The 23,363-nt window shown below is 38.7% G+C and overlaps 1 protein-coding gene across 2 annotated transcripts in view; it reads right to left on the minus strand.

The window, feature by feature from the left end:
• atrnl1b (attractin-like 1b) overlaps positions 1 to 23,363 on the minus strand; it is a 110,322-nt gene that overhangs the window by 31,852 nt on the left and 55,107 nt on the right. The window contains exons 25-27 of one of the 2 annotated variants that reach the window (XM_015608360.3): positions 22,982 to 23,043; positions 15,693 to 15,771; positions 4,934 to 7,533 (exon numbers count right to left, since the gene is read on the minus strand). In XM_015608360.3, coding sequence (XP_015463846.3) covers positions 7,462 to 7,533; positions 15,693 to 15,771; positions 22,982 to 23,043 — 213 coding nt within the window. In that variant the 3' untranslated portion in view covers positions 4,934 to 7,461. Of the gene's footprint in view, positions 1 to 4,933; positions 7,534 to 15,692; positions 15,772 to 22,981; positions 23,044 to 23,363 lie in introns of those variants that run through there. The other variant, XM_007259180.4, reaches the window with a different exon arrangement.

Raw genomic sequence — 23,363 nt, forward strand, 5'->3', positions numbered from 1 at the left:
ACGGCGCCGCTGTGCTGCAGGACTGCTTCGGCTGCACAGACTGGCAGGTCTTCAGGGAGGCTGCTGAGTGTGAGGGGGAGCTGGATCTGGAGGAATACACATCTGCTGTTCTTGGGTACATCAGCAAGTGTGTGGAGGATGTCACTACTACCAAGACTGTGACTTGTTACCCGAACCAGAAGCCCTGGCTGAACGCAGAGGTGCGTTCCCTGCTGAAAGCCAGGGATGCTGCCTTCAGATCTGGAGACTCGGATGAACTCAGGAGGGCTAGAAGAGAGCTGACTGCTGGAGTTAAGAGGGCAAAAGCTGCATATGCTCAGAAAATCCAGGGACACTTTTCCTCCCAGGATCCACAGAGCACGTGGAGGGGCATCAAGTGCATCACGGACTACAAATCTAACGTTGCACAAAGCTCCAAAGACCCATCCCTGCCTGAGGCTCTCAACACGTTCTACGCCCGCTTTGAGAACCCTGACACACCCCCCAGCACCAGACTCCCACACTCACCAGGAGAGGAGCCCCTCAGCGTGACACCAGCAGAAGTAAGGAGGACGCTGAGGAGGATTAACCCCCGGAAAGCTGCCGGCCCGGACAACATCCCCGGACAGGTGCTAAAAGACTGCGCAGACCAGCTCTCGGACGTCCTGGCCGACATTTTCAACGCGTCCCTCATCCAGGCAGCTGTCCCCACTTGCCTGAAGACCGCCACCATCATCCCGGTCCCCAAGAGCTCCACAGTGGCAGGTCTGAATGACTACCGGCCAGTAGCCCTCACTCCGATAGTCACAAAGTGCTTTGAAAGACTGGTTCAGACCCACATCAAAGCCACCATCAACATCACTGTGGATCCACACCAGTATGCATACAGGAAGAACCGATCCACAGAGGATGCCATTTCCTCCGTGGTCCACACTGCCCTCACCCACCTGGAGCAGAAGGATTCCTACGTTCGGATGCTCTTTGTGGACTTCACATCTGCTTTCAACACCATGATTCCTCAGACACTGATAACCAAACTCTCCTCACTTGGACTGAGCTCTTCCCTGTGCAACTGGGTCCTAGACTTCCTGACCAACAGGCCGCAGTCTGTGAGGATTCACAACATCTCCTCCCCCTCCATAATCCTCAGCACTGGCTCCCCTCAGGGCTGTGTGCTGAGCCCCCTCCTGTTCACACTGCTCACATATGACTGCTCACCTCTCCATCCAGGCTGTCATATTGTGAAGTTTGCGGACGACACGGCAGTGGTTGGATGCATCACAAACAGAGATGAGTCCAGCTACAGGCAGGAGGTGGAACACCTGGAGGATTGGTGCAGAGAAAACAACCTCTGCATCAATGTAAAAAAGACAAAGGAGATGATTGTGGACTTCAGAAGGGGCAAGCATGCCCACCTCCCCCTGCACATTGGAGGATCTGCGGTGGAAGTGGTTGACAGCTACAGGTACTTGGGTGTGCACCTGACCAACAACCTCACCTGGAGCATCAACACTTCCACTCTGGTCAGGAAGGCACATCAGCGGCTCTACTTCCTCAGGAGGCTGAGACGAGCTGGACTCGGGAGCGTAGTCCTCACCTCCTTCTACAGATGTGTGGTGGAGAGCGTTGTGTGCTCCAGCATCAATGTGTGGCATGAAAGCTGCTCTGCTGCAGACAGGAAAGCACTGCAGAGGGTGGTGAAGGCTGCACAGAGGATTGTTGGAGTTAGCTTCCCCAGCACCACAGACATTTACACCTCCAGGTGCAGGAAAAGGACCACCTGCATCAGGAAGGATCCCACCCACCCAGCACACGCACTTTTTGTCCCACTCCCCTCAGGCCGGAGGCTGCGGAGCATTAAGTGCAAAACAACAAGACTCAGAAACAGCTTCATTCCGGAAGCTGTAAAACTCCACTTAACAACACACTGCACTGACACCAAGGACAAATTACTGTTTACTGTTTACCAACATGGTCACTTTACTTGCACTGAGACACTTTATCTCCACTGCTCTAATTCACATTATCATGCTGCTATAGCACACTTGCACTCTGGACTTCATGTTGCTGAACCTTCTACTCTCTATTTATTTTTTTTTTATTCTTGGGATATTTATCTATCTATTTTGTATATTCTATTTCTTTTATTGTATTCTTTTTTATCTATATATCTATTAATAACAGCTCTTTGGGTGTAAAACTGGATCGTGAGATCACAATTTCGTTCCACCTCATGTACCACATGTGATGCGAATGACAATAAAATCTCCTTGAATCCTTGAAAATGACATAACCCAACAATAGATTAAACAAACTTAACAAGCTGTATAACCACTGGTGCATCAATATGCCAAATAAATGGTGTGACATACAGGTAAATACAGGTGACATTAGATACAGTTGATTAATAGCATCTAAATGGTACTGCACTGTTTCTACACCACAGGCTACAATCAACCTACACCAGCATGTTCAGTGCCATTTCACAGTTTCAACTCCCACACTAGGACATTTAACATCGTGCGTCACACTTACAACTCAACCTACACCAGCATTTTAATGACAAACTCAACTTACAAGTTAATCACCACATCTCTTACTCAAACTGCACCAGCAAGTTTAACATCAGGTCTCCAACTCAGGTCTCCAACTCCAATCACGTCTCCAAACCCAACCAACAGCAGCAGGTTCAACATCACCTCCTGCTCAACCTGCACCAGCATTTTTAACATCACATCTTCAACACAACCTATAGCACCAAGTCAAGTGTAATTTCTACAACACAACAAATTCCAAAATAACATCAGCCAGTTCAACATGTTTTACTCCACCTGCGCCAGAAAGGACAAGATCACATCTCCAACTCATCCAACACCAACACATTCTTTCTTAATATAAGGGAAGTTAAATCAATGGTGCACCTCCTCTTAGTTTAAATGAATGTACACATATGAGGTTATGTCCTTCACCCACTGCTTTCCAGCCATACACTGACATCTAAGAATGTATCTCTCCCACACAAACAGAAAGGAGTCTCCTTAATGCCTTCAACTCAAAGGAGTTCCATCTGCTTCCCAGTAATTAATCATTCATTATCTTTCTATTAATCACCACTGGGGGACTGCTACCGCTGATCCCACTGAGACCATATTCATAATGAAATAATCAAAGCTATGCACACTGCACATTTCACAGCTTCTCTTAAACAGTCAGATCACAGGAGCACCACATGAGAAATGCCTCCCCGTGCAGTGTGTGTGTGTGTGTGTGTGTGTGTGTGTGTGTATGTGTGTGTGTGTTCACAAGCAGGGGCTCTGAGCCATGCTGAAGGGCTTCTCAATCACAGGTCACCAGTCCATAGCTTGACCAAACGTACAGGCACAGGTCCAGCTACTGCAGCTTTAATGAACGACCTGCCAGCTGTACCTCTGGTTTAGAGCCAGAGAGGGGGTGACTACTCAGAAAACGAATGAAGCTGGACAGGAAGGCGTTAACGCTGACCCTGCTGAGCTGTTCGATATCATGACTGTGTGCACTCATCAAACACTGATGACATTTACACCAACAGGGCCTCTGCTGGGTGACCAAACCTGTGAAGGTTTAAGATTTAATCTCTAATACCACATCTGAAATTAGCTCTAACTTACCAACAGGCTTCATGCTTTAATTCATCAATATTGATCAGTGTGCGTTTGCACGCATGTACACACCCGTATATGAATGAGAGATAGTGAGAGAGGAACGAGAGAGAGAGAGAGAGAGAGAGATGAGGGATATAAAGAAAATGAAAGTGTTATGGCATGCACTCATTTGCGCTAATAGACAATCTCTCAGCAACAGCCTGGCTTTAATGACAGCCAAAAAGCACCATCTGCAATTTATCCATCTTTCTCCATCACCTGCCATTACTCATCAGGCCCATCGCCTTTAGCACGTCAGCCATATCTCCCAAACAAACAATCAACTCAGGACAAAGCTAGCCCCACCACTGCTGAATCTGCTGATGCATTCATGCATAGGGCTGTGTATTAGTGCTGGGCAACATGGTAAAACTATGGCATCATATTTACTTATCATATCATAGTTTCACACAAGACAAAATGTATCAATATCAGTAGGTTTTTACAAATGCTACTTTACAGTAAGGATACATTCATTAACAGAATGTCTCCACTAATTTTTAATTAATACTGGTATCATTTCATAGAAACATAATATAACATTTTTTTTTAACAAATGTTTTTTAAGCAGTAAAGAAATTCCATGATACTTATCATTTATCACAATAGCATGTTGCCCAGCTCTATTGTGCATTGGTAAGAACCATAAACAAACTAGGATTCTTTAGAGCAAAACTGGAGCTGGGAAGACATAACTCGCAGTGACAGCTTTGCCAGCTTTTTTATTTAGTCTCAAACACGCTTCACTGTGAAAGGTTGCAATGGCAACACTTTCTCAATCACGCACACTGAAAACTAAACACACAGGCTAACAAAAAAACACTGTAGTTCAGACCAGGGTAGGGTTCAGGTCAAATGCGTGTTGTTATTTGTTTGTTGAATCACATTTAAAACCTTCCCTGAGGGTAGCAGTGTGAAAAACTTCACTGATGTGAAATTGAGATTGATCGGCCATCGATTTTTCTGCAGGCTTCATGTTAAGCCCACAAAAAGCTCTACAGAATTAAAACTTTGCTGTTACACTTTTGACAAGAACTATAAATACAACAGATTTCTTGGCCACTGATAGGGAACCTTATTTAGGCACTTTGCCCTTTCCAAATAAATAGAGAGAGAGCAGAGAATGTTTAAAAAAAAAAAAAAAAAAAACCTTATCATGGCACCATCAACAACAAATCATTGAACCATATAACATGAGATTCAGGGTAAGAGAGAGAGGCTCTTTGGTCAGTGATTCCAAGGGCATATGCAGAAAAAAACCTCCCATACTCATGTACACTATATGAACCATTTTAATATTCAGATATTTCAATTGTAATAAATGCAATAAACAAGAATGATATAACTCAAGAAGACCAATGAAACACTGGAGAATGTCGTCTGACCTCACCAGAACATGTTACTTTAAACTATATCTAAACTGTTTTTATCAAGATAGGACAAGCATTACAGATGATCCAATTAAAAGCAGCGTGCGCCTTACTCTGAGTTAAACCTAAAAGTTTTGCAGTTGATTGTGGAATTAACAAACCCATCAGATACAATTTGACATTAAATTATGAAAATGAAAGCAAGTTTTACATATAGGGTATTACTAAATGAACAGAGAAAAGTATTTTGTGGTTTATCTTTAACCACATGTGGTTTAACACATTGGAGTTCTTTTGCTTAAAAACAGTGTTATAAGCTGACCAAAACATAAAAATACAAATAACAAGAACGTAATTCCAATGGCAGTAAATAAACAAAATAAAGAAACAAACAGATATTACAATTACAAATATACAATAAAGAAAATATTTATATTTAACCAAATTAATTTTTGTTAGGCTGTAAAGGATATATAAAAGGATATATAAAAGGATACATAAAATATATTTTTAAAAAGTGCCATTAAATGTTTCATGCAGCAAAAATGCATAGAATCAGTGAAGTTTCTTAGTGTGTATGACTTTGTGTGTAGGAAGTTTTATTAAACCTTAGATGCATAACTGGGTCTAAAATGACCCGGTGAGTTTGTTTTCTTGCAATATCGTCATAACCAAAAAAGTAGGCATCACTTAATATTCCAAATATTCCTTCTCCATTTTTCCACAAGTGAGTCTAAAAAAAGAATTGAATGGAAATTACTGATTTGTGTCACCCCTTATGAAGATTTCTTTTTTCACAAATTATTTTTTAATATCTAATTTTTACCAGAGAAATGTGTGAGTGTACATTCACTTCATGACTAGGGAGAACAGAAGCTAACTATGCTAGTTAACTAAGCTAGCTAACATTACTGTATGTTGTGTTGTGTAGACACCATGTACTACATGGTTGGCCCCAAAACCTGTAAGTGTCATACACAAAAGTGACCCCGTGGTGCTGCGGTACAACATACTTGACACCATCACACCTGTTTCACGACTCAGCACTGCAAATTCAAGAGTGGTATCACAAAGGCACAATGCCTCTTACTTAACGAACCCTCAAAGGAGCTCGCCACACCACAAATGAGACATCGACTGGAAGGTTGCCCCCAAATGCAAACCCCAATCATTCATGCAATAAGAAGGTGTGGGGTGACAAAAGCCACAATGCAGCAACAGGAAAGCAGCAGACAGGGTCAATCAAAGAAGATGAGGAGCCAGTTCTGCCCAAGCAACAAAAATCGTAAAGTCAGCCATCAGTGTGTCAAATGTAACGTACCTGCGTGCAAAACTCACAACAAGAAACAGGTAGTTTGTCACAAATGCATACCATGAGCAGACAAGAAGGCAAAAAGAGAGAGGAACTCTGGACAGTTAGTTACACACAGATCCATATACTATCACACACGCACACACAGAGGATTTTGACATTGCTCTATTGCTGTTTTTTTATTTTCTTTGCCAATTTTCTGAATATTTTAAGAATAATAAAATACTTAAAATGCCCATTTTTATGTGGGCCAAAATATAAGAAAAATGTATATTCTTAACCAAAATTACCCACTTGTTTTTGACCCACTTGTGGAAGAGTGTAGGGTCCAGTCACTCATGCATCTAAGGGTTAAGACACACTACCAGGGTAGTGGAGGAAATTAACTAAAATATAACATGGGATTCAGTAAACATGTGTTCCAGTTAATGAGATAAATCTACAGCTGAACTTGCAAAGGCAATTGATTAATACAAATCCTGTCCATTCCAAGAATTAAAGTCGGTCTCTGTTCCAACCAGAGAAAAGGCAGTGATCTTTTGAGATGGCAGATAGTAGATTCAGAATAATGGGCTTGTTTTAGTGTTCTGGAGGGGAGAAAGTTTAGATAAAGGGGTCTCGAGGGTCTGTTTGCACAGTTTTTGAGAGAAAGAGGAATTAAGTGTTTTATTGAAAGCTTAATGTGAAGAAGTAAAAGATGAATTAATGAATTTCTTCTGATAAAACTACAATCATTCACACAAAGTATCTATCCTTAAAAAAATTAACTTGTAATCATAAAGTCAATATATTAATATATACTGCATAATTCAACATGCGGGTTACAGCATGGTCTTAATCATGAATCAAAAGAACAATTAAACTCAGGTATAATACACACTCTGGATAACTGCCTTATATAAACTAAGCTTAAACAATTAAAGTTTGTCTAACTGCAGGCCACGCCAACTTGGACGCGTCCCAAAGCATGGAAATGGACGTGCTCGGAATATGGCAACCAGACTGGATTAATTCAGTGTGAAAGTGAATTCCAGGATGGATGGAGGCTCTTTGTTAGCCAGAACAAGAGGCTTTAATATGTAGGGTTCCTTGGAGGAGGTTCCTCGTCTCAATCCAGCCATCACACTGCTATCTCAGACAGCACAGATGGGTAGAGAATATCCACCTCTCTTTCTTGATCAGGACTCATTATCTAAGAGTGGAAAACAAAGTGGCAAGATTACAGACAGTAAAAACTTTGATGGGTCAAAACTAAAATGTTCTAAATAAGAAGCTCACTTTAATACAACCTCACTCTAAGGCCCTGTAGAGTTATAAAAAAAAAAAAACAGAGCTTAAACGTTCACATCTATTGAAAAATAGAGATCATTTTATAAACAATGTTTTTTCTTCTGGTTCCTTTGCGCTTGGACCCCAGGAATCACCACGTGAAATGTGACTTACACATGTTTTAATATTCTACAGATACCAGCATGTTCTACATTAATTTCAGATGAAGTCTAAATATTTGCAGACTGTCTTGGTTGTTAACAATAATATTTACACAATGAAGTTTTGCTCTCCGCTTGAAAGCTTTTGAATATATTTGCCTGCAAAAAATAATCTGACTTGAAATGTGATACTATTTTTAATTTCTGAAACGTTCTCTTTGTTTTGATAAGCAATAAAAAAGTAGTGGATGCACCAATGTTGACATTTTGGGCAAATGCTAATATCCATATACATTACACATGTATACACACCTGCTAATCCCGATGCCTTACAGAGAGATTAGACACCCTGGTATAACTTATTTTGCCTTACATTTTAGCTTTTATTCAACTAAATGCAAATAATGAAATGAAAGATCAGTGAGCATCCCTAAAATATACAATGATCATAAGGAGCCTGCTTCTAACTGCTTCCTCGCCCCCAAGCCAAAGTCTAAACAAACTGACAATTCACTGGAATAGCATTATATATCAATAGACAACAGATTTGCATGTATGAATTTATATCCCTGCAAACTAGTAGAACAAGTCCTAGATTGACCTTGTGAATGTTCTGCATTGCTAGCCCCAAAATACTCCACTGCGATGACCTGAAAAGGTACATTAGGTAATTTTTTTCAGGGAATTGTCAGATATCAATGATGTAATTAGCCAATGAGCAGACTGATTACTATATGGACTTGGATGGTTATTTAACAAAGAACTGCTGACTGGCTGTGATATGAAGTCAGATAGGACAGGTCAATCTCATTGGCTCTGAACTGTATTTGCTATTGATCGGGTAGTGTTACCACGTCCGTATGTATGCTCTGCATTGATCTGTTACACCATGCTGTGGTGCAGCACTCAGGCTCCCATTGGGAGTTTGTGTGGACTTGTGTGTGCATTAATGAACTGAATGAGTCAACCCCAGGAGCCTTGGAGCTGAGTTTTAAAGCCCAGCAAGAGCATTTGTCATAAATGTTCCCTGGCGAGTGAGTGCTGAATGAACTGGATGAAGTGACTCAGTGTTCAGAGCACATGGACACAGCCATATGTGAGACGCTCATTAGGGGCAGGAACATTTTTACTGACTGATCAGACCAGCTCTTCTGGACTACTGGAGATTGGGCTAATGCATCTCCACAGCTTCTTTTTCTGTAAAGCTTTTTTCTATGATCTTGTGAAAATCTTCTCAAAATGGTAGGTGTGTCATACAAAAATCAACAGAATTAACAGAGAATTGATAAAAATTTGAAGCACTGCTGTGAGGATTTGATTGCATCCAGTGACAAGAGATTTAGTGAGGTCAGAGTGTTAGACTATCACCACCCCACTCCACATCATCCCGAATAATACTGGATGGAGCACCATCATTGCAAAGAAGACAGATTTATTGCTCTGCAGCTCAAAGCTAAGAGACTTTATACCTATTCTGGTTTTATCTGATACTTTTTTAATGAAAATACTTACTTATTTAAAGGTATAATGCATTTAATACGATTGTTATCCACAAACGTTTAGTCATACAGTGTAATGTCATACATACAGTCATACTGATGGTCTGATCCCTAAATCAGAATGATTACACTCTTAAACACAGTGATTTGATAGCAAGTAACAGTACAGATTTTACAGTGGATGCAAAAGCCACGAGGTCTAATTAATATGGAAAAGGGTAGAACACTCTGTTCCACTGGCCTGAGGTTTGCTGATGTCCAACTGGGGGAAAAAGGGGAAACCATGCCCTCAGCACCTTTCTTTACTCACTGTTCAGTATCTAAGCAGCCATAGACAGAAGACAGAAACTGATATTTACTGCCATTTTGAGTGTTTGTCCTAAAGAATGCAGTAAGAATTAAGCAATATCCCAGAGCCCAAAGAAATGAAACTGTTAATGAAATGTTAACTCTCTTCATGTGATGGGAAACATAAATGTCACATAGTAGGAGTGTATCGATACATTCAGCTTACAATCTTATTTATAATACTTGGCTAAAAATGGAAAAAGATAACTTATAATATTTATAACCTGTAAGATTTAGAGCTGTGTAAACAAAAAATTCAAAACTGTTTTAACAATGACCTAAATACAATATATTTTTTTCTGGACACAATAAGTATATGCAAGAATATATATATATATATATATATATATATATATATATATATATATATATATATATATATATATATATATATATATATATATATTAATACACACAGAGAGAGCAGTACGAGCTCATATACACATATACACATGTATATGTGTGTATGTATATATATATATATATATATATATATATATATATATATATATATATATATATATATATATATATATTCTTGCATATACTTATTGTGTCCAGAAAAAAATATATTGTATTTAGGTCATTGTTAAAACAGTTTTGAATTTTTAGTTTATATACATATATATATTTATATACACACACACACACATATACATACACATACATACATACATAGCCCATGTGTGTTTTATATCAATTAAGTTATCTTTGTCACACTTTAACTGAGTAGCTGGAAGTTCATAGTAAGTATTTCTGCACTGATCTTGCTCTAGGCATAACGTGTAGCTGTATCACCCCAGTTGCCCGACACATCAAGTGAGGTGATGACACTAGCCTTTCACACATTCCACCAGCCATTTCTCTGTAAGCTCTGAGCTCGTACTGCTCTCTCTGTGTGTATTAAATCCATACAGCTGAGGGACGCCGCTGATCCCATGAACATTTCTCTTATATACAGAGAAATTAATATGCCCAGTGCTCTTAATGCAACCTAATGTGCAGTGTGGGTGTGACACATATCAGGCATCACGTAAGTGAAATGTCAGTGTACCTTCTGGCTGTTTCACCAAGTCATTCATCTGTGGTTGCTCTGTGGTGACATTTGATGCAGATGTCTTTCCTCCAGCCCAACCCTGAAAGAGCAGCTTCACTCTGCTTTACTCAAAGCAAAGCACCTCACAACATCTGGTTCAAACAGGTCAGTTGTGTGCCTTGAACATGCACAGAGCCACAGCCGTAAATTTCTGCTTACTACTGCTATGATGAACCACACACTTTTAAAACAAGCAGTAGTCCTTCGCACTGGGTGGTTTTGTAAATAAATAAATTAATGATAAAATAATTGATTAAAAATAATAAAAATATATTTTATTAAATAAAAAACATATTATATTTATTTTATCCAGTGCTTTTATTTGTAGATGTGCCAAAACAGCTCTGCCTGGAGCCATTCAAAAATATGCACAATAAGAGATTTATGAAATCAATATTAAAGTATAATTCAGCTATTTTTTTTTTTGTTTAAGAATATGAAGCGCCCCCCCCTTCAATCTTACACAAGGTGAAAAAAATATCCTTCTTATATTTCAGTTAAGAAACAATGTAATCACAGCCACAAAAAGGAGTGCTTTACATGTTTCTTGGCAGTAGCACAAGCCCTAGTGTTTTAAACTTGAGAGATACTCTCTGGCAGGTTGTATGTGTATAAACAATGTATACTGTACAATCTTGATTACCGAAAATCTAGCTTAACAAAACTCTCATTAAAACAATAATTCAAACTAACCAAACTAATTGTGACCATCACCTGACACTAGGTTCCACTATACCCCTGCCTGTAAAATGACATCTGAAATGAAATCTGCAGCACAATCACAGCTATTCAGACGAACAAAGCTCAAGTTCAGGTCCTTACATTTCTAAAACCTTGTCCTAGTGATGACTCTGGGAAATTCAAATAACCACTAATCTGACCTTCATAATTCACCTGTTAGTTCCTCTACATTTCTTTTAACATGTCAAGAATATGAATAAGTCTTAAACACTTATATTTAATTCTTCTTCAATCCATAAAAGAGTAATCATTTAATCTTTTTTTATTTCAGCAGGCTGAGAGACCATAGGGCAAAACAGCAGGAGCCCATTCCTCTCAATTCAACCAATCAGCAAATAAAACAAAAGACAAGAGTAATGCTCCTAGCTAAAGATTCCCATGTCTGCGACTCTGTGGAGAACAAAGATAAAGGATTTTAATTGCACATGATTGCAGCTTCCCTTCCCTCTGTCTATTATGTAGCTTTAACAAACCAGGCTGTTAAGATGTCACTTTCTAAGAAGGAGAGACTAATATTTGGCCAACAAAGACAACAGATGCTTCAGTTATATAAAAAAAAAGATCGATTGATTTTTCAAAGCAGCAAAGTAATGATCTTTAGTACAGACATATGATTGCCAGTTTGAATGAAAAATGATTTCATTAGCATCACAAAAACATTAAAACATGAAAAAAGAACAAAACACTGACAGGTCAGAAAGGGTCTGGAAATGTGGCCGTTTTAAATACAGGCTGCTTCAATAGATTAAATGAGGCACTGTCTTTATTAGATTTGACAGTGTGTTACAGATACATGTGAAGACATTTCTACAAATGCAACTGATTGGACAAACAGTTACACAATAAAATTATTTTCATATTGCTGCATCTTATTATAAACACTAGTATTTATGTAACTGCAACAAAATTAATGAGATTACCCCAAAGCACTCAAAGAAGAATGCTATGTTTTTTACATCAGTAAAAGCATTTAGGAGTTACATCAGTAATTGATGGTCTTTGCTGCCCAGTAGTGGACAATAAGTGTGTATACTGAAGACAAGCCCTGAGCTTCCTAAAATGCATTAGCAGAGCTCTAAAGACCTGAGCATTTCTGAGACTAAATAAATAAATAAAAATAAAAAGCAAACACAAACACTGAAAACTGCTACTAAAACATCAGGCTAAAATGCTGAAGTACATACTATATGTAAATATTCCATAAAGACTACAATATATGCATATCTAATGCAAATAAATGCTACTTTCAAAACTCTGAATGTGGCACTAACAAAATGCCTTGTTCGACAAAACTGAAACATGAGAGTATAGATATGTAAATATATGCAGACATGCAGAGCACACGGTATGCTAAATGTGTGTGATGAGCAAAACACAAATGCTTCATGAATGTACATTCTTCTGTTCAGTTAAGATCAGCTATAATAAATGAACTGCTTTATATAAGAACTACACTCTATAAAATAACATTACCACTATTTTATGATTGATGCTCATTATAATTAGGTAAAACCTTCAAGCAACTCAAGTAAATAGAAAAGTATAGTAACTACACATGGAAATTATTGCTATACAAAACATACCTTCTCTACAATTAACTGTACTATTCCAACCACTTTAACCAGGTATGTTCTTTTTGTGCTCCAAATACATCTTTGAGCAAAAACTTAAATTGGATAATTACCACTTACGATTCACGTAATTAAATGATTAAAAAGTGCATTAGCAAAATCTGAATGCCTGGAGTGAGAGTAATATGAATTACTCTGAAACATAAAAGCCAGATTACCTGAAGCAGGCAGCCTGCAGCACTCAGACTAATGCAACTAAGCTCAAACTAAACAGACGAACAGTGACGCTTTCTACGTTTTCTAGAGTTCCTGATTATCACTGTGCATTCTGTTGCTTTCTAGAATTTTCCCTGTTTAATCTCATAGTCTGAATCACTGTAGGGAAAAAAAACAACTTTGCATAATGGAAGTTCTAAACATATCGTCTCTTCCAGCTCGCATCTTTCATTACGTCAGCCAGGACAAACAGGGCACAGAGGACGCATCTGCAAGCCAATGGGAAACCGCTGAAAATTGCTGTGGCCAAGAACTAAATACCAAGTGCCACACTAAGAACAAGACAATAAATAACAGCTAGTTACCCAGCAGAGAAAAAAAAGAACCAGTGAAAATAGACCTTCTCTAAAACACAGCCTCACTTCTCTACACTTCTCTCTGACTCCTCAGACCAAATCACCGGCACAACCTTGACGAATGATTGGTGGAGAAATGATGGGCACTTCATTCTGCCTCCTTCTTGATCAAAACTTAGACAAACAGAAGGAAGAAAATAAATCTTTGGAAGCAATTATTTTCCTGGAGTGACTCCCTTAAACTTTTCAATCATTGCAAATTAAAAGATAAAAACTTCTCCCCCCTTCCCCCCTTTTTTCCCTGAGGGTGCTGGAGGGCAGAAACAAACAGATGATCTGAATTGGGGAAGTGGAGTGTTGAAGTGAGTGGAATGCTAATAGCTAAAGCCCATCTGCCCACATTAGGCCTTATTGGCTTTAATTTTTCAGATGAATATGGTTCTGGATCACTGCAGTCATCGCTCATGTTTATTTTCATATGTCAATTACCGGAAGAGCGAAGAGATCAACCTCTCTGATTACCAATGTCAGCGCTCTCCTACTGAGCGGACAGACTCAGCACACAGGCTATGATACAGTTATTACTGAACGGGAGTTCATGACATTGACTACTACCACAGTAATTTACATTATTGGAGCTTGTGGCTCGTAACCACAGTGAATTTGTTTGTCCCTTAAGGCCTCTTAAAGCCAGACCCCTCGCTGAAGCCACCTTTATCGCACCAAGTAAAGTACTGCTGATAATGAAAAGCATGCGACACATCAGAGCTCCACTTTTTCACAAAAAAAAAAAACTGCAGACATCTGCTACTATTCTCTCTTTCCAGCCAACTCTGCTTCAGATAACTACTGGCAAAGCTAATTGGTTCATAAAGACTTCTAATTAGGAAGATGAGCACTGCATTTTCAGGCCACAGGACTTTAGATTTTTAATTGCATGGCCATGTCTTCTGATTAAAGATTAATAGTGAGGACAGCCAAATTCAACCATGGGATATCCAGTTCCAATCCAGCTACTCAATACCAGCTATATTAAGCCCAAACCTGGCCTGACCTTTTTTCCCCTGCAATTTATTTACACCACCTGTAGCAGGAAACTTACACCTTAAGCCATACACAAGCCAGTTTTTACAGACTTCATGGACCACCACCGGCTGTTGTGAGAGTGGTTCTTGAGTGAATAGCAAGCCAGCTTGTGTTACAGCCAAGTGCGTGAAGATATAATATTTAAATCAGCATCATGTTTAATTGAACATTTTACCTATTTTATAATTAATGAACAATTATATGTATAAGCTGCTTAAAATTCCCAGATATCTCAGTGTTTGGATGTTCCCCCATATTGTTTTTATGTTGCAAAAAAAGACAGGGTAAAGTCACATGACTACACGTCATAGTATGTTATTTTAGGGCACAGCACACACAAACACACAGCAGGGAAAAGTATTAAGAGAATTCAAAAAATATTATGTAATTGTTGTGGGCCAGATTGCTAAGAATCTGAATGCAGTTTCACTTTAAATTTACATTTTTCTGGCCACCCATGTTATTTATAGCAACAAACATAAAATAGCATAAACTCAGTTCTGTAAAACCTTGCATCTACAAAATCTAAAATAGTAGCTTTATAGGAGAAGGAAAACACCTTAACTTTTGATGGAAGTGATCAAAGTTAGAAGGTAAAAAATGCAAAAAATGTACATATAAAAGATAATGGTGTGAAAGTGAAGATATGACACTAAGCAAAGTTGTTTCAAACAAGTACACCACAAAATATAAATGATGCATGTATAAAAACCTGAAGTATTTACTGCCACATTTTAAGTCCAAACCTTCAATCAGTGAATCAAATTGGAAAAGAAGTCAACATTAAACATTATGGAAAGTCACATGACGCATTACGCACATGCCAAAAGTAAACTTCATCGCTGAAATGTATGAAAAATACTTTTTATTGTACCAGGAAGAAAAAAAAGAAGCAGCATCACTGGGACATGTCCGCCTGGTATCGTAACTAACCTGATGTTTTGGAAAGACGGCGCATTCAACGTATTTGAGAGTTAAAATAAAAGCAAACAGAAAAAGCAAACGTACCTCCCGCCGCCTCGATGCCCAGCAGGTCTGTTTGATCTTCCACACCACCGCAGCTACCAGCAATAAAGACAGAAAACAACTGTAAAAGAAAAAAGGAGAGACGGGCTTAGTCTTCACACAGGTATTCTACAGATTTACAGTCCCACTTCCAACATCAATACAACATTCATCAAAACAGCCAGTACGAATACAAACAAGCCTTTCAAATACTTTCAAATCTGTATAACAACCACTGCATCCTCACTGGTTTCTGTCACGTGACTCCGGTAAAAAAAAAAAAAAACTCCTGCTACAGTTTTCTCAGACAATGTACGTCTGAATAGGTATTAATATCTCCCCTCTGCCTGTGCCTGTCTACTTAGCTCTGGAAGGATTGTAAAGAAAGTGTTGAGGAAAAGGACTGCACAATATTTAGCTTGTGCCCAAGTTCAAAGCGAGTGGCATTGTCACAATGAAGATGTGGCCCAAGCAGAAACTAAAAATGTCAGATTTAATGTATTTGTGCTTTTCATACTGCCACACAAATGAACACGACACATCCAGGTGACATACGCCAATAAATATCATATTTAAAACCCTTTCACCTGTTGTGTGAACAAAGCCATATTTTCAGCACCACAGTGTGCACATGTGCAGTAATCACATCAACATTGCAGGATGTGCACTTTCAGGAGCAATGCCAAATTATACTAAACAAGTCATTTTACAACATTTTTGCTGCTTGATACAAAAGGGAAATTCATAGTGTATTAATTTTCCATTACATATCTCCCAGAGGCAGAATGTACCTCTTGTATATAATTTATTTTACTATAATCCTGGATACATGGAGTGCCTTGGTGGATGACTTTTGGTGAATTCTGGAGAATTTATTTTTAACATCGCTGTATGTAGTGCAGAAAAAAATAACATTGCAATATAAGTTTTTTCTAATATCATGCAGGTCTAAAGAAATGAATACAACAAGTAACACAAATAACCATAGGGCAGCCCTAATTAATGGCTTCCGAAGTGCTGTTCAACAATGACAAGAAACCTCTGTGAAAGGCACAGATAGAAATAGCTATTCTATGTGATTTGAAAAAACACTGCATACTAATTAAAAAGAGTCAAAGAACATGTCTTATTTGCATTCGTTCAGCAAGCTAATCAGTATTCATCCAACAATGATGATGGGTTTTGAGACTACACTTTACCGCTGCACAGAGAGGGCTCGGGTTCACGGCAGCAATAAATATTCACATGTACTAAATCTGCATAGAGGGAGGGGAGGCATTCATCACAAGTGTAAGACCTTCCATCAAACATGAAAGACTGCCAGTAGATTTTTTTTATTTTTTTATTCTCTGAACGATCACTCTGGATTTGGCGTGATTATTTTAATTATGAAATGTGTCATATCAGCTGCATGTCTAAACTGTGTATGTTTGCTGGGAGGGATATGCTGTCTCACAAAAAACAAATGTCTGCAGCATGCAGGATTCTTCAAAAGGGAAAGACAAATGCAGCAATTTGTACTTCATTTAGTTTTGCCTCGTTCTTACATCCAGCACACAGCTCTGGAATATTTCCTAAAGTGCAGTAACTGTTCTACCTTAAGGTCTATGTGGACTGGATCAGTTTTATATGAAGAGGTGACTACATATTAGTTTCTGGTGCATTTAACATGTTGTTACAACACAATACAGTGCAAAGCAATGTGTGTCTATAGTTCATTCTGTCTTATCATGTGAATATCCTTTTGGTCAAATATGGAGAATCTCAAGAGGGGAATGTGTTTCTTTGCGAATGGAATACACCAGGGTCATTTAAAATTGAGTTTGTGGCAATTTTCAGGTGTTGGACAATGTAAAACTTTCAAAATCAAGAAGAAATTATTTTAATAATATAGAGGCCCCATGCTTGTAGAAGATCTGGGTAAGGCATTGTGTAATGAAGCCCTTGTAGCCTACATAGGGTGAATTAAGGGTTTATCTTTTGAGTGAGGCAAAAGAAAATAAATATTTCCACTGAGCCTGAGCTGTGAAACCACAAAATCAAATCAAACATCTTCAGTATTACAGAAATTGATCATTTGTTTGGGTATTTTTTCCATCCAGAAATCTTAAAAACTGTCCCAATTGCCCTTAGTTTACCCTATATTATTAACATCTAGCTGATAAGAAAAATAGAGTAGCTACACCCATCTCAGTCATTTACGCCTAATGCAGTATGAATTGATCATAAATTTTACACCCTGTTAAAAAATTACATTACTCCACCTCCTGAAACTCCAAGAATTTCTGTGTGCCCGAGATCAAGCAAAGCAATCTATGGGTTCTCGGTCAAGAGTCAAGCCAGGTGATGCACTTCAAAAAGCTCCTCAAAGGCACGCCAACAGTGAACTCAAGAACTGCAGGCAAATTGGTTTTTGGCATCTGTATTTGTGGAGATATGTGAGCATTCGTAAACATCTTGGAGTGAAATTAATTCATGGTTCACACAGAGAAAAAAAAGCTGAATGATGAAGCTGAAAATCCCTTTAATGCTTTCAAACGCACACCATCTTGGGCTCGTTTGAAGATAATGCCGAACTGGAGACGAAGGGGGGAAGAGAGAAAACTTGAATGGCTCGATTAAGTAGCAGCGCGAGAGAAATCCCGCTTCAGATCTGTCTCTTTCATCCCCAGCGTTTCAGACAGTAAACAGGATTTAATCCCCTACACAGTTCCACCTGGAATCAGAATTAATAAGAGAAATAAAGCAATTAAAAGGTTCTCTCCCTTCCTGCTGCTGCGGATGGGGAGTGTCAAGTAAATATGTGTGGGGAATCGAGGAAATTAAGCAAGGGGGAAAGGGTCCACATAACTGCATGAAGCAAGGGAGCGTGCGACTTTGCTGGAATGAGCTCGGGGACATTAGCAGAAGATGACTACGAGCTGCCCGTTTACCTGGGATAAAAGGTGAAAGTGAAACCTGGCTGCCTCCAGGTAAACTGGGTGTAAACAGAGTCCTGTGAGTAGTTTAAGAACCATTTTATTGATCCACAAATACTGGTGCCCAGAAAACTCTGAAGACATCCTTCCTTCCAAGACATGAATCTTGGAAGGAAGAGGAACAGCAATGACTGGAGTAAAGTCAAGTGTTATTCTGCCAATTAGCAGCAATTAGGCAGATAAACTGCTTTTCACTGAAGCCATTTCCTCACTCACTTAAAGGAACCTTTCAGAGCTCCAGGGCAAAAGGAGGAATTTTACATAGAAAAAATTTATTTATAGAAAGCTTCTGCCCACCATCTTTGGTACTTTTTAAATTAATATTAAAAGTTTACTGTTAATAAAGGTAATGTTAAATTAAGAAGTCATACTCAACCTTGGTTATAAGGGCCATTCATGTTAACACTGATGTAAATATAAGGTTTTTCAAAGGACTATAAATATTAAGAACAGTTTGTATTGTTTCATTTGTTTCAGGTACAGAATCAGTTTAGCATCTGGCGTCTGCTAGTTCTGTCCTGTATTTGATTTATTTGGAAAATAAAACAAACAAAAACTTACCTCAAGTTGTTTCAAAGTATTGTACTACAAATCCTTCTCAATAAGATTCATATTCCTCTCCCACTGATCATAACAGGTCAAAGAGCCTAAGATGAATGAGCTCTAAAAGAGTCCAACAGACTAGGCAGAGCCCACAGCCCGGTCATTAGTCAGAATCATCACTTTTAACATGTGAGTAGGAGCATTATATACTGAGTCATTTAAGGCTACGGTTATACAGCTGGAGGTAAAGGGGCCCAAATCAAATTAGCTCTTGCTCTTTGTCATGCTTAGTCAGATTCAATGTGGTTTTTGCTGTTAACACATCTGTTACAAACGACAAAAAAGGCTAGATTTGGACCTTTTAGGGACAGTGTGAAAGCAGCCTTAGTCTTACAGCTGGATCATTGGTATAGCGATGCACTGATCTTTACTCATCACTAGGGCTGTGTACTGGTAAAAACTTGGCAATACGACAGATATCATGAAACAGGGGTTACATGATGGTTATATATTGTGTTCCTTTAAGCAAAGTGATATTTTGCCATTGCTTAAATAAAATAAGATATTTATAAATCATCTTTTTTTTATAGCTGTATTGTATACTGCATAGCTTTTCAAAAACACAGAACATATTTATTATTATTTTATTACACCCCTACTCATCACACACAGGAATATCTGAGCCTTATTTGGGCTTATTTTAAAACATTCAGGAAAAGGCAGTAAGGTTTGTATAAGGAGATGCAGTGCAGCACTGTTTAAAAAGACAGAGCAGAACACCTTTGAAAGCCCTATTTACCATGTCAGGAAAGTGCTCCTGTTGAACTCCGAAGCCCTAATAGCATGAGCCAGACGGTAAACACAGCAAATGGGTTCCAGAAACCGAACCAAATGCATTACCTTGCAGAGATGACAAAGTGACTGTTAAAAAGCCATTCAAGCCTGGAAAAATAGAGTTTGCGCTCACTTCTGTTAAACACTGGCCAATTTCAGGTTATAGAACGTCCGATTCTTAATTAGCGGCACATTTCCATTGGAAATGATTTAATGCTGAAGTGCAGCCCTCAGCAGAGAGTGTAATGACTAGGCTTGAATGAATAGACACCTTCAAAAAAAGCGTTCTGGTCATCCGCCAAGCTTTAAAAAAGGCATATTTTAAGATGATCTGGGGAGGCAGAAGCTATTCCTTACTACACTGTCAACTATTCCTGGCTGTGTTGTGGCTGCGTTGACCTGGAGGAAAGATGAATGTAGAGATCAGGTGCTGGAGGAGAAGCAGAGAGGGATGGCTGACAGAAACGGAAGATAATCCTGATTGCTCATCACTACTGACATTTCTTTCCTTTGCTAATATCATCTTTCGTGTTGGGGTGATGCAAAAATTCACGGGCAGTGTTAAGAAGTGATGTTACAATCTCTTTATCTGCAACAGCACATTGTTTCGCAAATATTGTGCAAAATACAGCAGATGGACAGTGAAAGAGTGCCGTCAGCCAAGCGCTTTCTACGCAGTCAGACTGCATTCAGATCTCACTCGCACTGAAATCATATCAGAGCGAGGCATTAATGTGGAACTCACGACAGCTGGTTGTTGTAAGCAGCTGAAAGCTAACTGCAACACACACACACACACCATGCTGCAGTGGGTAGAACATGTAGAGGACATCAATATATACAAACAAAAGGTAAGAAAGAGAAGGATTTAATTTTGCTTTATTTGCTTTATTTTTCTTTATATTCTTATAGAATATTATCTGTGAAACAGGAGCCACATTTTTTTTATCGCAACATATGTCTTAACTTTGAATTGTGATTTTAATATGAAAACCATAAAAGCCATAGAAATATGAAGACTGCCTATGGCTACAACTTCTAAAGTGTCATTTAATAAACAGTCAGGCAATTAACAGCACCGTAAATAATGTTTATTATAATATTGGAAAAATGATCTTACCTTTAGTAAAAATTGTGAATTGAGGCCAAGCACTAACTATGTGTGTGTTTGTCTGGCGGCAGTGCTATTTTGTATTCAGACACAGGCAATATGACCATGCCTTTTTATATGACAAGAAGAATACTTCAGCACAGGCAGAGTGTATAGTATGGACTTTCCACCACTGTCCTGATATTGTGATATCGTTTTACATTTGTACAGGAAACGGTGATGCGGCAGCATTTACTATAAATGATATCACTGTATATGTTTCTTTAATTAAAGCTTTTCATCCCCCCATGGACTTTCCTGTCTTACACACTCATCCACGGGGACAGTTTTCAGACTGACCCGTATCTGATCGCAGTCACTACCGGGCTCGTCAATTTTCAGAGGCATAATGAAACATAACGAGCCAAAGGTGCAAAGGGCTCATCAGTCAATAGCTCTGAAATAAACACATGCATTTGACAGACCCTCTCAGCAATAAAATCAACAGCAGGGAAGATCAAGTATGTATTAAGTATGTTCTGAACAACTCCAAACAAAATGTGTTTGTCAAAACAAATATTAACACTGACTATAATTCTATTGCTTTGCATGCATACAAATGTACTGTACATGTAGATTTTTTTTTCTTTTTAGCACTTCTGAATCTAATAAAAATATATATTCTCTCAATATTGCACAGTCTTATGCATTGATCTGATATAGGAGACCTGATGCTAAGTGTGACGGGCTGTGATTTTTTTTTTTAATTTTCTAAATCCTATAGTGTGCACCAGGCTGAACACTGTTGAGTCATATGCTAGAACAGAATTCCTAGTTTGTATGTCAGGGACACGGTCACATATTATATTAGGAGAAGTGGCTTGGTAATTTCTTGGGAACACCAGACTCAAGTCCCAGCCAAGCGCCTCGGCACCAACTCGATAATCTGAGTGGACAAGTCACATGACCTATCAAGACTACGGGGAAATCAGTCAAGGCAGGCTGCTGATAACTCATTTCACATTGATTTAACAAATCAACAGACCTTTAAGATTTGCCCAACCTTCATCGCTGACACAGTGAAGCACTGTTCGACAAGAGCGGGATGTGTGAAACTGGATTCCATCCAGGCCACAGCTCTCTAGTAATTATTGTTTCCATTGCAATAAGTCACGAATGCCTTAGCAATTAGTGAAGGAGCTGAAATAAGTGTGCCGCTCAATGAGATAAAACCCTAATGTCTTTAGTGATTGGTTGGAATATATTGGATTGTTAAGGTGTTTTCACATCAAATTTTTAGTTTTATGGTTAAACAGGCCTGTTTTTTTCCATCCTTGGTGCTTGTGTACATATAGTAATCACACTCAGAAGCAGACAAGGCCTGAGGCACACTTAGGCCTTTGAGAGGAAGAGATTGCACCATAAACCACCCCAGAGCTTCTTTAGGACTGAACCAAGAATGTAATGAGACCTGATGCCACCCAGTTATAAGTTGTACTCTACAAGTTTGAGCTAAAACTGTGGCAGTTTTGCAGGTGGAGTTTAACACTGCACAGGTAATTACTACAGCCACGAACAAATACCAGCTCTGCCTTTGTGCCACGTTAAACTACACAGAAATATGCATAAGCACAAAACAGAGGACAATCTTTCTGTAGTTATTTTCTTAAACCAACTAAATAAAGACAGGCCTGACCGATACCCATAGAAAACATTCTAGCATGGTTAATTTGGACACAATTAGGGTACAACTGGGTATTTCCAACTCAATTCAGAGCTGAGCAAATAATACTAAAGGTGTAAAATCTCCCTAACATGTGATCAAGAGGGGGAAAAAAATTACTCACCTGAAAAATGTCACAAAGAATTGCACCAGGTCCATGATGCTGTTGTGCTGAGAGAAGGCAATCTGTAACAGGATAGCAAAATAAAAAGAAAGACAAAAAAAACAGGTGTTTAGGAGCCGAAAGCAAAATATTTGGTCACTTACATTAAAAAGGAAAAGCCATTATTGAGGATATGACATAATTCCATAACTCCTTAATATGCCATTGAAACCTCTGGGGGTTTTTTTCTGCCCCATAGTACTGTACTGTAATTGTAAAACTGCCATATTTAACAGCACCTGATCAGCACCTGATATTCTCCAGGTAAATGACCTGCATGTTGAAATTATTTCTAGTGGGCTTGTGGTCTACTCTCTAACTGCTCTGCAAAGATCAGATAGAA

The sequence above is a fragment of the Astyanax mexicanus genome, chromosome 15 (assembly GCF_023375975.1).
Source record: "Astyanax mexicanus isolate ESR-SI-001 chromosome 15, AstMex3_surface, whole genome shotgun sequence".
Lineage (NCBI taxonomy): Eukaryota > Metazoa > Chordata > Actinopteri > Characiformes > Acestrorhamphidae > Astyanax > Astyanax mexicanus.